General features: G+C 39.0%; 2 protein-coding genes and 2 non-coding genes across 13 annotated transcripts; 1 reads left to right on the top strand and 3 right to left on the bottom strand.

The window, feature by feature from the left end:
- Positions 1-1,086: 1,086 nt before the first annotated feature.
- On the bottom strand, positions 1,087-6,617 carry LOC103981247 (ethylene-responsive transcription factor ERF098). Of its 4 annotated transcripts, none has more exons than XM_018824540.2 (5): positions 5,765-6,617; positions 2,874-3,124; positions 2,595-2,660; positions 2,172-2,452; positions 1,087-2,044 (listed from the first exon to the last, which is right to left on the bottom strand). In XM_018824540.2, exon 5 carries the CDS (start codon positions 1,702-1,704, stop codon positions 1,321-1,323), a length of 384 nt encoding a protein of 127 aa, XP_018680085.1. In that variant the 5' UTR covers positions 1,705-2,044; positions 2,172-2,452; positions 2,595-2,660; positions 2,874-3,124; positions 5,765-6,617; the 3' UTR covers positions 1,087-1,320. The 4 variants fall into 4 exon arrangements, with proteins under 4 accessions (XP_018680085.1, XP_009396177.1, XP_064959748.1 ...); XM_009397902.3 differs by having other exon boundaries at positions 2,172-2,461; XM_065103676.1 differs by having other exon boundaries at positions 2,172-2,660.
- Positions 6,618-6,644: 27 nt separating this feature from the next.
- Positions 6,645-6,728, bottom strand: TRNAL-CAA (transfer RNA leucine (anticodon CAA)). Its single transcript has one exon. It is a non-coding gene; the product is annotated as a tRNA-Leu (tRNA).
- Positions 6,729-6,807: 79 nt separating this feature from the next.
- On the bottom strand, positions 6,808-6,891 carry TRNAL-CAA (transfer RNA leucine (anticodon CAA)). Its single transcript has one exon. It is a non-coding gene; the product is annotated as a tRNA-Leu (tRNA).
- A 408-nt stretch (positions 6,892-7,299) lies between these two features.
- On the top strand, positions 7,300-12,477 carry LOC135609894 (ATG8-interacting protein 1-like). 7 transcript variants are annotated; one of them, XR_010485960.1, is made up of 6 exons: positions 7,300-7,422; positions 8,228-9,060; positions 10,884-11,103; positions 11,484-11,985; positions 12,060-12,232; positions 12,338-12,477. XR_010485960.1 is itself a non-coding variant. In XM_065103679.1 (4 exons), exons 2-4 carry the CDS (start codon positions 8,230-8,232, stop codon positions 10,995-10,997), a joined length of 870 nt encoding a protein of 289 aa, XP_064959751.1. In that variant the 5' UTR covers positions 7,300-7,422; positions 8,228-8,229; the 3' UTR covers positions 10,998-11,217. The 7 variants fall into 7 exon arrangements, 2 of the variants coding, with proteins under 2 accessions (XP_064959751.1, XP_064959750.1); XR_010485961.1 differs by lacking the exons at positions 12,060-12,232; positions 12,338-12,477 and having other exon boundaries at positions 11,484-11,726; positions 11,824-12,019; XR_010485959.1 differs by lacking the exons at positions 12,060-12,232; positions 12,338-12,477 and having other exon boundaries at positions 11,484-11,726; positions 11,827-12,019.
- Positions 12,478-14,802: the final 2,325 nt, after the last annotated feature.

Genomic DNA, 14,802 nt, shown 5'->3' on the forward strand with positions numbered 1-14,802 from the left:
AAATATACAAAAATATTCGAGGGATATTTTTTGTTATGATCGCTCGTCGTGGATTTGTGACACACGGGACACTCCTTTAGATTGAATATTTCCTATCTATTTTCCTTCGTTAATCACTCCCCAGTGATGTGGTGCTTAAAATACATAGAAAATGTGCTCCCTACTCACATATGTCAATCGAATTTGATGCTCGAGCCAATGAAAGTTTTGATGCCTTCAACAACGGACGTGCTTTGGGCGATTTACTTACACCTTCAGCAACGGAAGATGAAGGCTTCGATACGAGTGAAGGAGAACGCACGAATGGGGCTCGTAGTGTTTGAGCAGAAGTTGATCCTGCTTTGACCAAGCAAGCAGACATGGAAGAAGTGGCGGAGTCAAAGCACGGGTCAAAAGTGGTCGCAGGTGTTGACCGACACTCCCCTCACAAACACCATTCTCGCATTAAACAATGGGAGATGCATTATATGAGACTAATTAACTATAGGAAGCTGTCTCCATCGCCATGAACGCACGTGTGGCTCCTCGAAAAGGTGTTCAACCCAATCTTAGAGTTTGACCGGACACTGCACTGAGAAGTCTGATGCATGGTCGATGCCAAACAAAGTGGGTCAAAGCTTCAATGTGAAAGCTTGGTTTCGGTACTGCCTTCAAACACATTTGCGTCATCTGCAGCAACTTGTGATATCGGCTACTATTTACTCCCTCGCAACCTTTTCTCCGGAAACTTACGTTCTTCGGTTGATCAAAGAGCTGAGCTTAGATGCGTTTCTTTCTTTGAGATGACTATCATCTTTTGATCATTACATTTCCGAACTTTGGTAGTTTCAAACCACTAATAAAAGCTAAATCTATTTAATGCTATTTCACGAGTTATCCGTAAGTCTTTGACTTTTCTCTTCCTTCAGATTAAGTGCATGTAGACAGTCCTTTTTCCGAGAGACAACGACAATAACCGGCACCACCAATGCCCAAACAAAAATTACAGAGGAGGAACTGTTTGGCTTTTGATCTCTCGTCCCTGCAGCTGCGCACAGCTTGACCCGAACATGCATTCATTCCCCTATGCAACATTACAGCCAACCGTGCAGACATAAGAAGTCAATGCTATCTTCCTTCTCATGAAGGTCAAATACAGTAACTTCGACCAGTTGGCCTCGAGAGAGAACATCTCGGCCGAGTTATTGGATCCAAAAAGCTACCGCATCTCACTCTTTCTTATTGTCATCAAATCTTGAGCATTTATGTAACACAAGAAGCTTTCTACTACGAAGAAGCTTAAGATTAGACTCTTTAATGGACTCGATAGTTGCACAGCGTTTACTTGAAGCCTTCACTCGACTGCAGAAGCTCGTCCAACACCTTGTCGTCCAAGCACTCCAGTTCGATCACCTGCTTCCCGGTGGTGGCGCTCCTGCGAGGTCGGCCCGTGGCCGACGAGGAGGAGGAGGAGGAGGTTGCGCCGCCGCGATAATGGACGACCTCGTCGGGGAAGTTGAGCACGGCGAGGGCGCCCCTCATCTGGAAGGCGGCCTTGTCGTAGGCACGGGCGGCCTCCTCGGCGGTGCCGAAGGTGCCGAGCCAGACGCGGGCGCCGTGCCGACTGGGGTCACGGATCTCCGCCGCATACTTCCCCCACGGCCGGCGTCGGACGCCGCGGTACTTGGCCTCGTCGCCCTCCTTCCGCTCTCCGCCTCCTCCCATGCGGGTGGGCAGCTCACAGTGGAAGGCGGCTTTGGGTTGCCAGGGGGCCTTAGACTTGGAGGGAAGCGGTGGGTCCAGAGGAAGAATGTCGGATCCTCTCCAACTGCGGCAGCATCGAATCGAAATCAGACGGTCCAAATTCTACGACATGCAAATCGACGGTTGTAGGAGGGGGGATGGATTCGATTCTGGGTTCGATGCATGTAGATCAGTCGGAGCGATGGCTTCGGAAGGGTCGTATTCCTTCTCATTTAAAAGTGCCACAAAAGGGAGGCGTGTGTAATTTAATCCTCGGATTTGACCCTCGTGCTCTTCTTCAACATCGTGGTGGGTATTGGCTCTGCAAAAATTGGATCAGATCAAAGTTGGCTTACAAAAGGCTAATAATAGTCTTCGATGTCACTGTGAACATTAAAGATGGTTTCAACGTCAAAAGAAGAAGGCGTTTGTATCGATTCCTCACTTACATGCGTTGTACATGCACAGTGGTTGATGGAACTTGTGGCGTCCAGGCGCCAATCTGTTCTTTTCGTGTCTCGCTAAGAAACCAGTGGCTGGAAAGAGAATTGATGCTCCAGGTTTGTTGGCTCTCTTGTTCCAGGAGTTGAGCTCTGTACCGTTGTGAACGCGACCAGGTGGGTGGGATCGAAGTGGATTGGTTGGCCTTTGTCGATCAGAGGGGAGACGGAAAGCTCGCAGCCGCCCCACCAATGAGCTCACACGTTGACGGATTCATGCTCCATTTCCCCTGATGAAGCTTGCAACAAAAGAAGAAGAAAAGAAGGCATTCTTATCTTGCCAAATCAAGTGTATAAATTGGATATGGCTAAAAGCTCATATGCTCGATCATGGACAAGGATTCGAGCAGCCCATGGGGTGAGAGAACGTACCTGGTGAGCAGCATCTTCTCTGGTCCCTGGTAAGAGAATATTAAGACATCTGGTGAATTAGATTACCTGGTCCCATCAAACAAGAACCACAGTCACCGGTATGCAAAACCATATCCATGAACTGAACAATGGACAAAGGATGGATTACGTCTACTACAAAGAAAAAGGGCATTATCTGATTCATCTATGAGTGGCATGAAAGAATTCTGTTCATTATGCTCTGAATATACCAATTCTTTCACGTGTATGTAGAGAGATATATTTCTACGATGAAAATACCATGAGATCCACAAGACTCAGATTACTGGATCAACTCATATATGTGAAGGTTGAGATGGCGCGTTGTCATCTGTCTCTCTGTCGTGATGGGTGCTGATACTCCCAGGAGCCACTAGATGTTCGTCCCTGTAGGCTGCAGCAGATGGATTTCTCTGATGATTGATTGCTGTAAAATCATCACAAGATAGGAATACTGGCGTCGACACAACTTTGCAAAGTGAGTCCTTAATAGCTCAGCAGATCTGCAACCTCTGTCAAAAAATTTGCATATTGTGACAATTAGAATCGGGAATGCTAATACAAGCATCCTCTTTAGTTCAGAAAAAGAAATACCTTCACATGGCAGACAAATCTAAAAGTTTACTCAAACATGTACAACGTAATCTAATTAGCACAAACACTATCAGGTTTCGATGACATTTAGCCTTTAGAATTGCATGCTTAAGCTAATCCGTTTCGCTTCAAACCAGGAGTTTACCATGCATCAACAATTCATTGTTGGAATTCCAGAACAAGTGTATAGTTGCATTTCACATAAGAAGACAGTATGCATCATGTTCTTTGCCAAGGAAGAAATTGAAATATATAGAACTCTGGCAGAAGCAAGATGAATTTTTTTTTGTTGTTGCAGTACTGAAACCGACTCATATTTCTGTGTCATGTGAAACTGAACTCAGATGTATAGTCCAAACCAAACAAAAGGAAGGACATCACACAGGATTTTGATTAGGATTCGTAGAGGAGCAGAACCCACTACCTGCTCTGATCTCATGATGAGGATTTTGATTAGATTCTAGTAATCTCAAAAGCTTAAGTTGCTCGAAAGGAGTCCATTATTTGTATAAGCCTTATCAGCTAATATCTGTCCATGCAGGGGCTAATTATATATTACCCTCTATAATTAGTTACATTTAACATCATGCTCCTTATATTTTCAAAAGTTATATTGAGATATCTATACTTATGAAAATGAAACATTTGACTCATTGCTCTAACAAAACCTCTCTCTCTCTCTCTTGATTTTTAACCCTGCATAAGGATCTCAATGTTTCACTTTTGTAAGTATAACAATCCCAAAGTAACTTTTGAAAGTGTAGAGACCGGAATACTAAGGGTAGCTAATTGCAGGGGGTAATATATAATTAGCCCTTCTATGCAGATTAGGATAGAGATACCAAGGATGTCAAGTTATGGAACCAGTATACCTATAAAGAATTCTCTGGAGATATTACCAATGCAAAATGTAGCTTTAATATTCACTCTTATCCACCAAGTTATACTTTATTAAGCATCACAAGCTCTACAGTTGAATAGTATTCCTTTCTACCACTCTTATGCTTGACAGAGGGGAGCATGCAAGTTATTCCAAATGAAACTGTACCAATAAGACAGCAATAAAAGAGGACACATCCTAAAACACTTTACAAAGAACATTTGAAAATTTTATTAAACCTTGAAGCAAATCATTCCCCTCAACCTAGTGATAGAAGGTTCTCAATTGAAAGCATCGGTGAAAAGAGCCAAGTAGAGTGGGAACATCTTGATCGACCAAAGAGGGACAATTTCTATAGAATCAAATACACATTATCATGGCTTATCTATAGTTTTATGATATGATCTCAAAGGTTTGCTGGAAATCTAAAATGTATGCTGTAGCACTAAAGGAGGTGCTAGAATCTAAGTCACCATGTGGTGTTGGGTAGCCATTCGTAAATGAATCTGTACTAATAAGATATAGCAATAAACGAGGACACATCCTAAAACACTTTACAAAAAAACATTTGAAAAATTATTTAACCTAGATGCATATCATTCCCCTCGACCTAGTTATACAGGGTTTTCAATTGAAAGCATAGGCGAAAAGTGCCAAGTGGAGTGGGAACATCTTGATCGAGCAAAGAGGGACAATTTCTATAGAATCAAATACACATTATCATGGCTTATCTATGGTTTTATTATATGATCTCATAGGTTTGCCAGAAAACTAAAACACATGCTGGAGGACCAAAGGAGGTGCTAGAGTCTAAGTCACCATGTGTTGTTGGGTAGTCATTCGTAGATGAAAATGTACTAATAAGACATAGCAATAAACGAGGACACATCCTAAAACACTTCACAAAAACATTTGAAAAATTACTTAACCATGATGTATATCATTCCCCTCGACCTAGTTATACAGGGTTTTCAATTGAAAGCATCAGTTAAAAGTGCCAAGTGGAGTGGGAACATCTTGATCGAGCAAAGAGGGACAATTTCTATAGAATCAAATACACATTATCATGGCTTATCTATAGTTTTATGATATGATCTCAAAGGTTTGCTGGAAATCTAAAATGTATGCTGTAGTACTAAAGGAGGTGCTAGAATCTAAGTCACCATGTGTTGTTGGGTAGCCATTCGTAAATGAAACTGTACTAATAAGATATAGCAATAAACGAGGACACATCCTAAAACACTTTACAAAAAACATTTGAAAAATTACTTAACCATGAAGTATATCATTCCCCTCGAACTAGTTATACAGGGTTTTCAATTGAAAGCATAGGCGAAAAGTGCCAAGTGGAGTGGGAACATCTTGATCGAGCAAAGAGGGACAATTTCTATAGAATCAAATACACATTATCATGGCTTATCTATGGTTTTATTATATGATCTCAAACGTTTGCTGGAAACCTAAAATGCATGCTGAAGTACCAAAGGAAGTGCTAGAATCTAAGTCACCATTTGTTGTTTGGTAGTCATTCATAAATGAGCCTATCGTAAACTTGTACCGGCACAACATTACTCTGCTTGCCTACTACCAGTATAATGTTGGACCAAGATAATAAGGCCTATAAACCCCACAAAACAGCTTGGATTTCAGTGAAGCATGTCGAAGAAGAAATCAGTACCTATAGCAAGGCTCTGATACATCTCAGCAGAACACGATATGGCCAATTACACATCCGTGATATCCTTTCAACTAAAAGCATCTGTACACTTGATTGCAGCCAATTCGTCTCCATGTAGTTTGCTCCCAGATTATCATAGATATATCCAACCACAAGAGTGCTTTTCTTGATTCTCTCGGCCGCTATTTCCAAACAAAGATTAGCCTGATCAACCATTTCATCGAAGAGAAGTGACATCCCCATCATCGTTGAGATATATGTATCCCATTTATCATGGCGTGATTCATCCCCTCCCCAGCAAACATATAGCAGTCTCAAAGTCGTTCACTGTACAGTGATGCTATTATCTCCATGTATGCAACCCTTGAAGAGGCGCCACTTCCCATGAACACCGCGAGATATATCCCTTGTCACATTAAAGAACGGACGGCAACCCATTGCCACTCACTCACCGGCGCCTCCCGATTGGATGCTCCAAAATCGAAACCCTAAAACCCAGACAAACCGCCCGAGTTTTGACCAAAGCCTCAACCCGCCTGTCCGTCACCGGCTTGGTTGGAGAGCTGCAGCATAAGTCATCTGTCCGTCATCAGATCCGCGGCCGGAACCTTCGGTCAAGGTAGCTGTCGTTGAACCTGGCGAGCCCAATGGAGTCCCCGATGCCGAAGGCCAGGGGTTCACCCGTGGACGTCGCACCCGACGGAAACGAGTCAACAACTAGGTTAGCCAAGCAAGCCGCTTGTCACCGGGATCGAGGCATGCCTCCTAGCTCCAGACGGCGCCTCCGCAGCGCGCGAGGAGGGGAAAGGAGACGAGACGCCCATAGTTTTACGAACCCATAAAAATGAGTGCATTCTACGCGAAAAAGACAAAAAAAGTATGTCAGAAGTGGGATTTGAACCCACGCCCTCTTTCGAAGACCAGAACTTGAGTCTGGCGCCTTAGACCACTCGGCCATCCTGACGTTGTTGTTGTAATGACGTAATTCATCCCCTCTACAATAAATATATAGCAGTCTTAAAGTCGAAAAAGACAAAAAAAAATGTCAGAAGTGGGATTTGAACCCACGCCCTCTTTCGAAGACCAGAACTTGAGTCTGGCGCCTTAGACCACTCGGCCATCCTGACGAAGTTGTAATGGTTACTTACTTTAATATTTTAATGATTAATAACCAAGGGTTAATTAATTAATTGATTAATTTTTGATAGTAAAATAATAAATATGACCTTATCCAATCTAGCATGGACCCCACATGCTTTTATCAAAAGACATCATTTTCTCTTTATTACTAATTAGCACACACTTAAGTTTATAATTAATTAAACCCTGATATCCAATTTATGACTAATTATATTAATTTCAAACGGATGGAAGGATATCCAAATCTGATTTAAATGAAATAAATAGTATTTAAGTATACTATAAGATTTGATGTAAGGAATTAATTATTTGACTCATCGAAGGCTTCCTATTTTGATATTCAATATTTATGGGTGCCATTACGTAAAATTAATACTTTCCTAATTATAAGCAATGGTTCTCAATAAATATCGAGTGGAGAGGTGGCTTTCCTCCGTAGCCTCCTCGTCTCTCATCGGGGTTTGGCCTCTCTCCACTGCGTCCTTCGTCGTTCTTGGATCGAATTGTCGATTCGGGAGGTTGTTCTCAAATCATTCTTTTGAATTTTGCGTTCTCATGGATGATCTTCGTGGTTTGGCCAGTAGCTGTCATCTTTTTTTAGCTCACGCAGTGATTAGGGTTTTTGTGGGGTTGTTGCGTTCGATCTTTGGTTCGTGTTTGTGAACGGAATCTGGATTTGCTCCTCCGATTATTGTCTTCTGTGACCTGATTCATAAGCTTTTGTGTTGGGATTTAAGGCTCCGTTCACGTCTTGGCCTTTCGGTTCTGAAGTTTGGGGCGCAATTACTTGCCTCTGCCGGTTGTTTTTCTGATAATTCTTGGCTGATTCATATAATTATCTTCAAAATAGCTTGATATTTTGATAAATTCTTGTATTTGACATCATGTGGATCATTTGATGGGCTTGTATTCTGATAATTCTTGGCTGCGTGATACTTGCCGGGGGAGGTTGGCAATGTTTAGAACTGTGCTTCTATTATATTGCTTTAACTTTTGAGATTGAAATTTTCTCCCTGCTCTAGTCAATACTAGAATGACATGAGAATTTTGCTTCTGCTTTCGATTTTTTGCTTCCTATATATCTTTTCATACGAGGTGCTAGATCAATTTAGTTATCTCTAGTGCATTGCGATCTAATTACTGATTTGTTAACATCGAAAGCCTTTTGTCCCTGAGAAAACATTATATCTTGCTTGATGAAAATGATTCTTAATGTTGTCTGTCTATCTACAATGCTAGGTAATGGCATAGTTCTTCCTCGCTATCTTTGTATATCTTGATATTCTCTCTGCCTAATACTCTTTATATGTGCTTGGTTTTCAGAAATGGCAGACAAAGAGAAAGACTGTCAAGAGAATCATGTTGATGGAAATGACTGGGAAGTTGTTTCTCTTTCAGCATCCATGATGGCTTCTGCAGCTGATCAAATGGGATTCGATCCATCAAATGTGAGTAAAGATAAGGAGTTCAAAAAAAGTGAACCAGAATCTTCTCCTTTAATCATGTCAAGTCACTTCGTATTTCCACCAATGGAGTACGAGACTGTTAAACTAAAAGATAGTAACTGTGAATTTGGCAATAGAGTCATGAATGAAGATGTAATCCCCGGTGATGAAAAGGGTAACACCACCAATAAGACTCTTGAAGAAAGCTTTAAGACTAAATTGGATGGCAGCCTACATGGGATTCAGTTTTCTGAGAAAGACAAGGATCCTTCGTTTGGTGGCATAGACATTGGAGAAGGGAAGGCAACACAAGAAATGAGCTTGGTTTTGGAAGAAGAGATGCTGTTAAATTCTCATGGAATTAATGATGATCATGCTGAAACTGGTATGAGTGGATCGTTTCCTTGTAATGAGCAAGCTGATGATTCCAAGCCTATTAATCGTTCTTACCAATCTCCAGATTCTCCTCTAAGTTATCCAAATGCATCAAGTCAGATAGCAGAAAATAAAAATGACAGGTTTAGCCTTCCATGTGGAGCATGGTGGAAGAGGCATGCAATAACTTTATATAATCATGCAAAGGAAGCAAATACGATGTGGTCTGTAATAGTGGTAGCTGCATTAATGGGCCTTGCAATTCTAGGGCAACGGAAACAACAAGAAAAACCTCAGCTTCAGCAACTTCAATTGCGTCTAAGCACCAATGGTCAGGTGTGTAGACTTGAATATGAAGAATATACTGGACAATGTTGTCTTGACTTCTATTTTGCTCTTACATTATTCTTCTGTACTTGGGAAATTTTATCCACCTGCTGGTATTGTGAGCTTGCACTTTAACCATAAAGGTTGTTTTTCTACTCTAGTTTAAGATTTAAGGCAATTGTTCTCACGCCCAAACATACGTTGATAGGAATTTGACACGAAAATAAGAGTTTGCTATTAGTATTACAGTCGGTTGAGAAACTTGTGGAAAATTTCACTGGGTCAAGACTGAATCAACAATGATGACAGAAGGCTTGGAGGGGGAAGATGAGGAGGGTGTCTTTACAATATGTTATTTATTTAGATTGTTGTTTTACATTTTTTTTTCTTTTCAACATTCTTTTTAATTAATCTATGCATTCATGATATGAGTCACTGTGATTGATAATTACACACAAAAGGATGAGTAGCTGCAATTGCCATACATGCATTAGCATAAAGAAGTTTTGTATTGCCATCTCCATGATTAGTTGGACTCAGTTTCCAGAAATTTAGGTTAGTGTGACTGTGGTTTTGACAAATATTTTCACTTTTATGCAGTCCTGTTAAATTTTCTTTCTGTCCATGCATATCTCCGAGTACTTAATAGAAATCAGTTACTTGTGCAGCTATATGAACTACCAAATAAAAGTATGAATATCCAAACTGCTATGGTTTTCCCATATTATATCACTGTGTTTTAAAATTTGTCATAACAAAGCTTTATCAATGCCTTTTTCTTCTATACTTCTGCAGTCAACTTGCTTTGAGTGTTAGAAATAAGGTGATTGATTTTATTTAAGAAGCTGTGGTAAACAATATTTTGTTTAGTATGTGTTGCTGATGTAAGCACTTGTAATTATTCCTTACAGTGTTATATATTATTGTCATTTATTTTTTTCTCACACATTTTTTCTCTATTTCTCTAATATTTTTTTCTTTATATGTAGTGTATATTTCTCCTTTGCTACCAATTAATGTCGATTATGTAAATTCATTAATGCTTAATGTCCTCAAAGAAATTCATATGCATCTAATTTCATTTTATCTGATTACTCCTTATGATGTACATGCATCTTGTTATTCTATCAATTATCTATGTGCACATCTGGTTGTATTGTTTATTCTATAAATTATTTGCTTATGATTCTCCTTTGTAGATATGAAATGTTTAAAAAATATGGAAGCTGTAGCCTATTCGTGCTTTTTAATTTATTAGGTCTTGTTTGTGCAAATGGCGTGTATGTGGTACCTTTTTCCACAAAAACTATCTAAGTGTTATATTTTAACATTTAAGTTATGAAGAAATCTCCCTTCTTTTGTTTGTTAATTTTTCCTATCTATTTAAAAATTTCATTGTAGAGAAGTAAAAAAAAACGTGTTTGTTATTGTGCAGTTCTCTGTTCAAATCTGATTGATATGCTATCAGTTTATGATGTAGTTTTAATCTGAATCGGTCCCATAATGAAATTGGTAGAGATTCATGTTCATATACGATGTACAAAGTTTTACATTGATAGCTCCTTGATGTAACCCTACTTTTTCTTGGCTTGGGATCAGATGGTGGAAAAGTTCAATAACAAATGTGCGTGAACAGAGTTCAATAAATGCTTGACATTAGTCGAGCTAACTAATCCACTTGATATGAATCAAAATATAAAACAAATGTTCATGGGCAGAGTAAATTTCATGCCTGATTTCTGATTCACTCTGGATTCACTTATATTTGTAGGATGGTACTTTCAGAAAACTAATGTGCTCATCAATCATTAACAATCTTTTTTCTCTGGCAGTGCATAAACCTGATGCTGGGACCAATGAACAAGCTTGAAAGCATTTTAGCAACTGATCATCAACATGGTTCTGCACTTGGATCTGCTGCACGCAATGTTGATGGCAACCGTTGACAATGATGATGGTGACGACAAATATAGGTGGTGTGGTGTGCATGTAACCGGCAGAATACAACTGTTTGCATACTGTAGCTATTACATACTACTGGCTTTAGACATGGTATGCTAGTGAACTTTGATAGCATAAAATTAAACTTCTGAACTTGTAAATAATATGTCATGTAAATATCTAAGTTCTTGTTATTATAAGCTCATAAATGCCTGCTTTTCATCATGCTAAAGTAATGTTCTTTTTTCTATTCCAGCAAATTGCTCCAGTCAAGTTAAGTGGTTGATGATAGTTGTAGTTTAGATTGCAGGTTTTGATGCTATGAGAAGTTATTCTTCTTGTCTTATGTTTTATAATGAGATGATGAGATGCTCTTCATGCATGCTGTGACTGGAGCTCTTTGTTGTCTCCTTGACAGTAGTTGATGTGTTATTGAAATATTTAGTTTTCACTCATTTCAGATTGTGCCTTTTATGTCCACCTCATAACAGGAATCTCTGGGTTTAAGCAATCCATGGTCTCGCAGCTGATTCTCCAAACTTGATACAGTTTTCCAGAGTACAAGGGATTGATATCCCTAACATTTTTTCCTTATTTTGTTTCTTTTTTCTCTGGAATACTTAAAGGAAGGCAGCCTTGTAGTCGTTCTAGCACTCCCTCGCATGATATTTTAGGCATACATATCTAAGGAAATGTTCACAACAAAAGAATAAGGAGAAAAATGGTGCTCCAAGGTAACTTCGATCTTAAAACTGCACTTTTTTTGAAATGCCACTGGGTTAGTTATTCCTTCGTATATAATACTTGCACCTAATGCCCCTCTGTCATTAGCAGGCACAAAAGGTTTGATGAAAGGAAGGACAACCCTGAGCAGAGGAAGGACAAATTGCATAAACTTTCAATTTCTCGCAGCAAAACAAAGGCTACGTTTTGTATAATGTGCTTTACATTAAATTCCTCAGGCCAATCTTCTCGGAATGTAGTATACTCATGGTATCATTTTCATCTCTGGTTATCTGCTTTCTCAGATTTTTATACAACTTGATTAGGGCTTGTTTTTCCCAAAGTGGTTTCAGCTAAAGTTTCTGAGGTGGATTCTGCAATATATTTGTGTGTTTTATACAAATATGAACAAGAAAATGATAAAAGTCTCAGCTTAAACACACAAGGAATATATGCCTCATCCGGTGGTTGTTCTTTTGGTGTCACTGCCTCTATTTTAGATGTTGCTGCGGATGTGGTAAGCTACTCTTCTGTGACCTTCAAAAGTTCTTCACTACTATAAGGTCGAGTTGAAGACTTGCCATCTGCAGAGACAGACTAACACTGCTATTTTGTGCCGCAGTGAAGGTTCTAACAAACACCAAAATAAGAGAGCAGGACATGAGGAGGAAGATCAAAAGTATGTTGATACTCCATCTTCTTCTTATATTAAAATGCATATCTGAGCAATTTTATAAGCATAAAGTTTTGCTTTTATCTGACTGATTACAAAGACAAAAGACTGATATGATTGCTTTAGACTAATCATTCTAAGAATCACATGCTCTTTGTAAGTCAAATTATCTTCAGTCTAATTGAAGTGATTGTTGTGACCCGATTGACACAAATTACAATAACTGCTTTAACTGTAAACATTCCTTTTTCTTTTCTTTTTTTCCTTTTTTTTTTTTTTTGGCAACCAGCCAGGATCAAGCATTTCCAACTCGTTCCCCTCCAAATCCTCCTATGATTCAGTGTTAGGTCAGAGAGATTGAGATAATTTGATCTCAATCCAAGCAGGTTGGAATGGTCCTGATTGATTCATCTAATGCATAATCTTTATAGAAAGAACTACTTACCAAGATCTAACCTGTTTCAATACCAAATAGTGAATTGGCTGCCAATGGTACATTAAGACACGAAAAAAAGAGCAGAGTAGAACTACAATGCTTTAGACACTGCCAACAAAGACTAAGCTTCCCCGAGTCAGCCTCATGTCACTTATGCCCAATTTTAACCATTGACTATCCATTAAAAGCAAAAACAAACACGAAGTCTATGCCAAGCAGCATCAATGAAAAATAGGCACTTATTGAAAAACTCAAGAAAACAAGTTCACGTTCATCTCATTAGCTACTTACAGAATAAATAATTTTAGAACTCATTGGCTACTTATTATCCACCACATGAGTATTAGGTATTATAAATAATTTTAGAGCTTACGTGGATCAATAGTTGCTTTCCCTTCTTCGTCAGCATATAAAACAGTTCCAACTTCATCAAGTCCGATCTCACGCTCAAGGGTGCTCTAGGAGTCCCTCGACACTTCCTATGACATAAGAACTACCGACTGATAATTGCAGCTTAATTGGAAGCAAACATTATGATTTACAAGAATATTCTTACAACCACAAATTATAGGAACATATGTTCCTTTCTCTTTCACATGTATCCATGCTCTTGAATTATTACCATAAAATAAGTCAACATTAATCCAGCAAATCTGAAGCTCCCTAATTGTTGGCTGGAACGCGCTCAATGTCTTTACCAATTTATGTGCTACCTGCTAAACAGCAACATGATCGAGAGGCTAACTTTTAAGTACCCAAGTAACAATCTATTGCCAAAGTACTAATGTAAATGCAATTCAAGAACTTGGTAATGTGGCATTACAAGTGAAACAAGTACAAAATGAATCTCTTACACTCCACCAAGTTATTTGAGTTGACATATATTCACGAATACAAAACAAAACCAAGAATAAATATATATGTATCATGTATATATACATATTTTCTATCAAATAAATATTTCTAGATGAATTATATTCTTAGTTAGATTAAGAGTTTTGAGGCAATGTATCCCTAATAACTTAAGGCGGATGATTGGATGTGTCCATCTTATTTATTATAGTAAATTATTTTTTTATATTTTTTTTTTCTAAAGAAAGATATATATTATCCAATCCTAAGAGGTTACATAAGTTCCTGTAGCATGAGATGCCACTTTTGGATTTCATTTGTAACTCTTAGTTTGAGTTATGAAATATATATATATGTGTGTGTGTATAATATGCATATATATACACACATAATGTTGCTTCCCTTTATGATGGCATGGTCCATTAGAACCACACTGATACCACAGGAATGTGGCTATCTGGAGCTTCATCTCAAGAAAGATGATGTTAAAGAAAACCATAATTAATTGGAAGGAAGAGGAGGAGACCTTTTCGGGCGTGGATCTTCAGCGGCACAGTGGAGCCGATCTGCTTCAGACCGCTCCACGGCGGGGGGCGACCGATGCCGAATCCGGGGATCGATCGATGGAGGTGAGACGCACGTGGGCTTTTGGGTTGATTCCTGACAAGGGGAGGGGAAGAGATGAGGAGCGCGATCGTCTTCGAGTGGGAAGAGAAGCATTAGCAACAGCAGCGGCGGTGGAAGAGGGCGGGGGAAGAGCGTCGCGATTCCCATGTCGACCAGATCAATGGCTTAGCGCTTTGGTTTATACCGGCAAGTGTTGAGGAATGTTGTTAGAGACAACGGCCGTTGTGATTGATGTAAAGGACGAATTGATCAGTTATTTTCTGTTACATTATTTTTAGCCCTACAATACCGTCAAACAAATTAATTAAAACAAATAAAAACAAATTGCATTATATGATTATTGAAGTATACGTTTCATAAAATCAACATTTGAAATCTTGATTATATTATAATCAAGTTCTCAGTATCTTCCATTTAGCAAACACAAATAGTTATCATGTCATTATTTTGAATTTTCCATGAAAGAAATTAATTATGAATTATCATAAAAACCACCAAA

The sequence above is a fragment of the Musa acuminata genome, chromosome BXJ2-4 (assembly GCF_036884655.1).
Source record: "Musa acuminata AAA Group cultivar baxijiao chromosome BXJ2-4, Cavendish_Baxijiao_AAA, whole genome shotgun sequence".
NCBI classification, from domain to species: domain Eukaryota; kingdom Viridiplantae; phylum Streptophyta; class Magnoliopsida; order Zingiberales; family Musaceae; genus Musa; species Musa acuminata.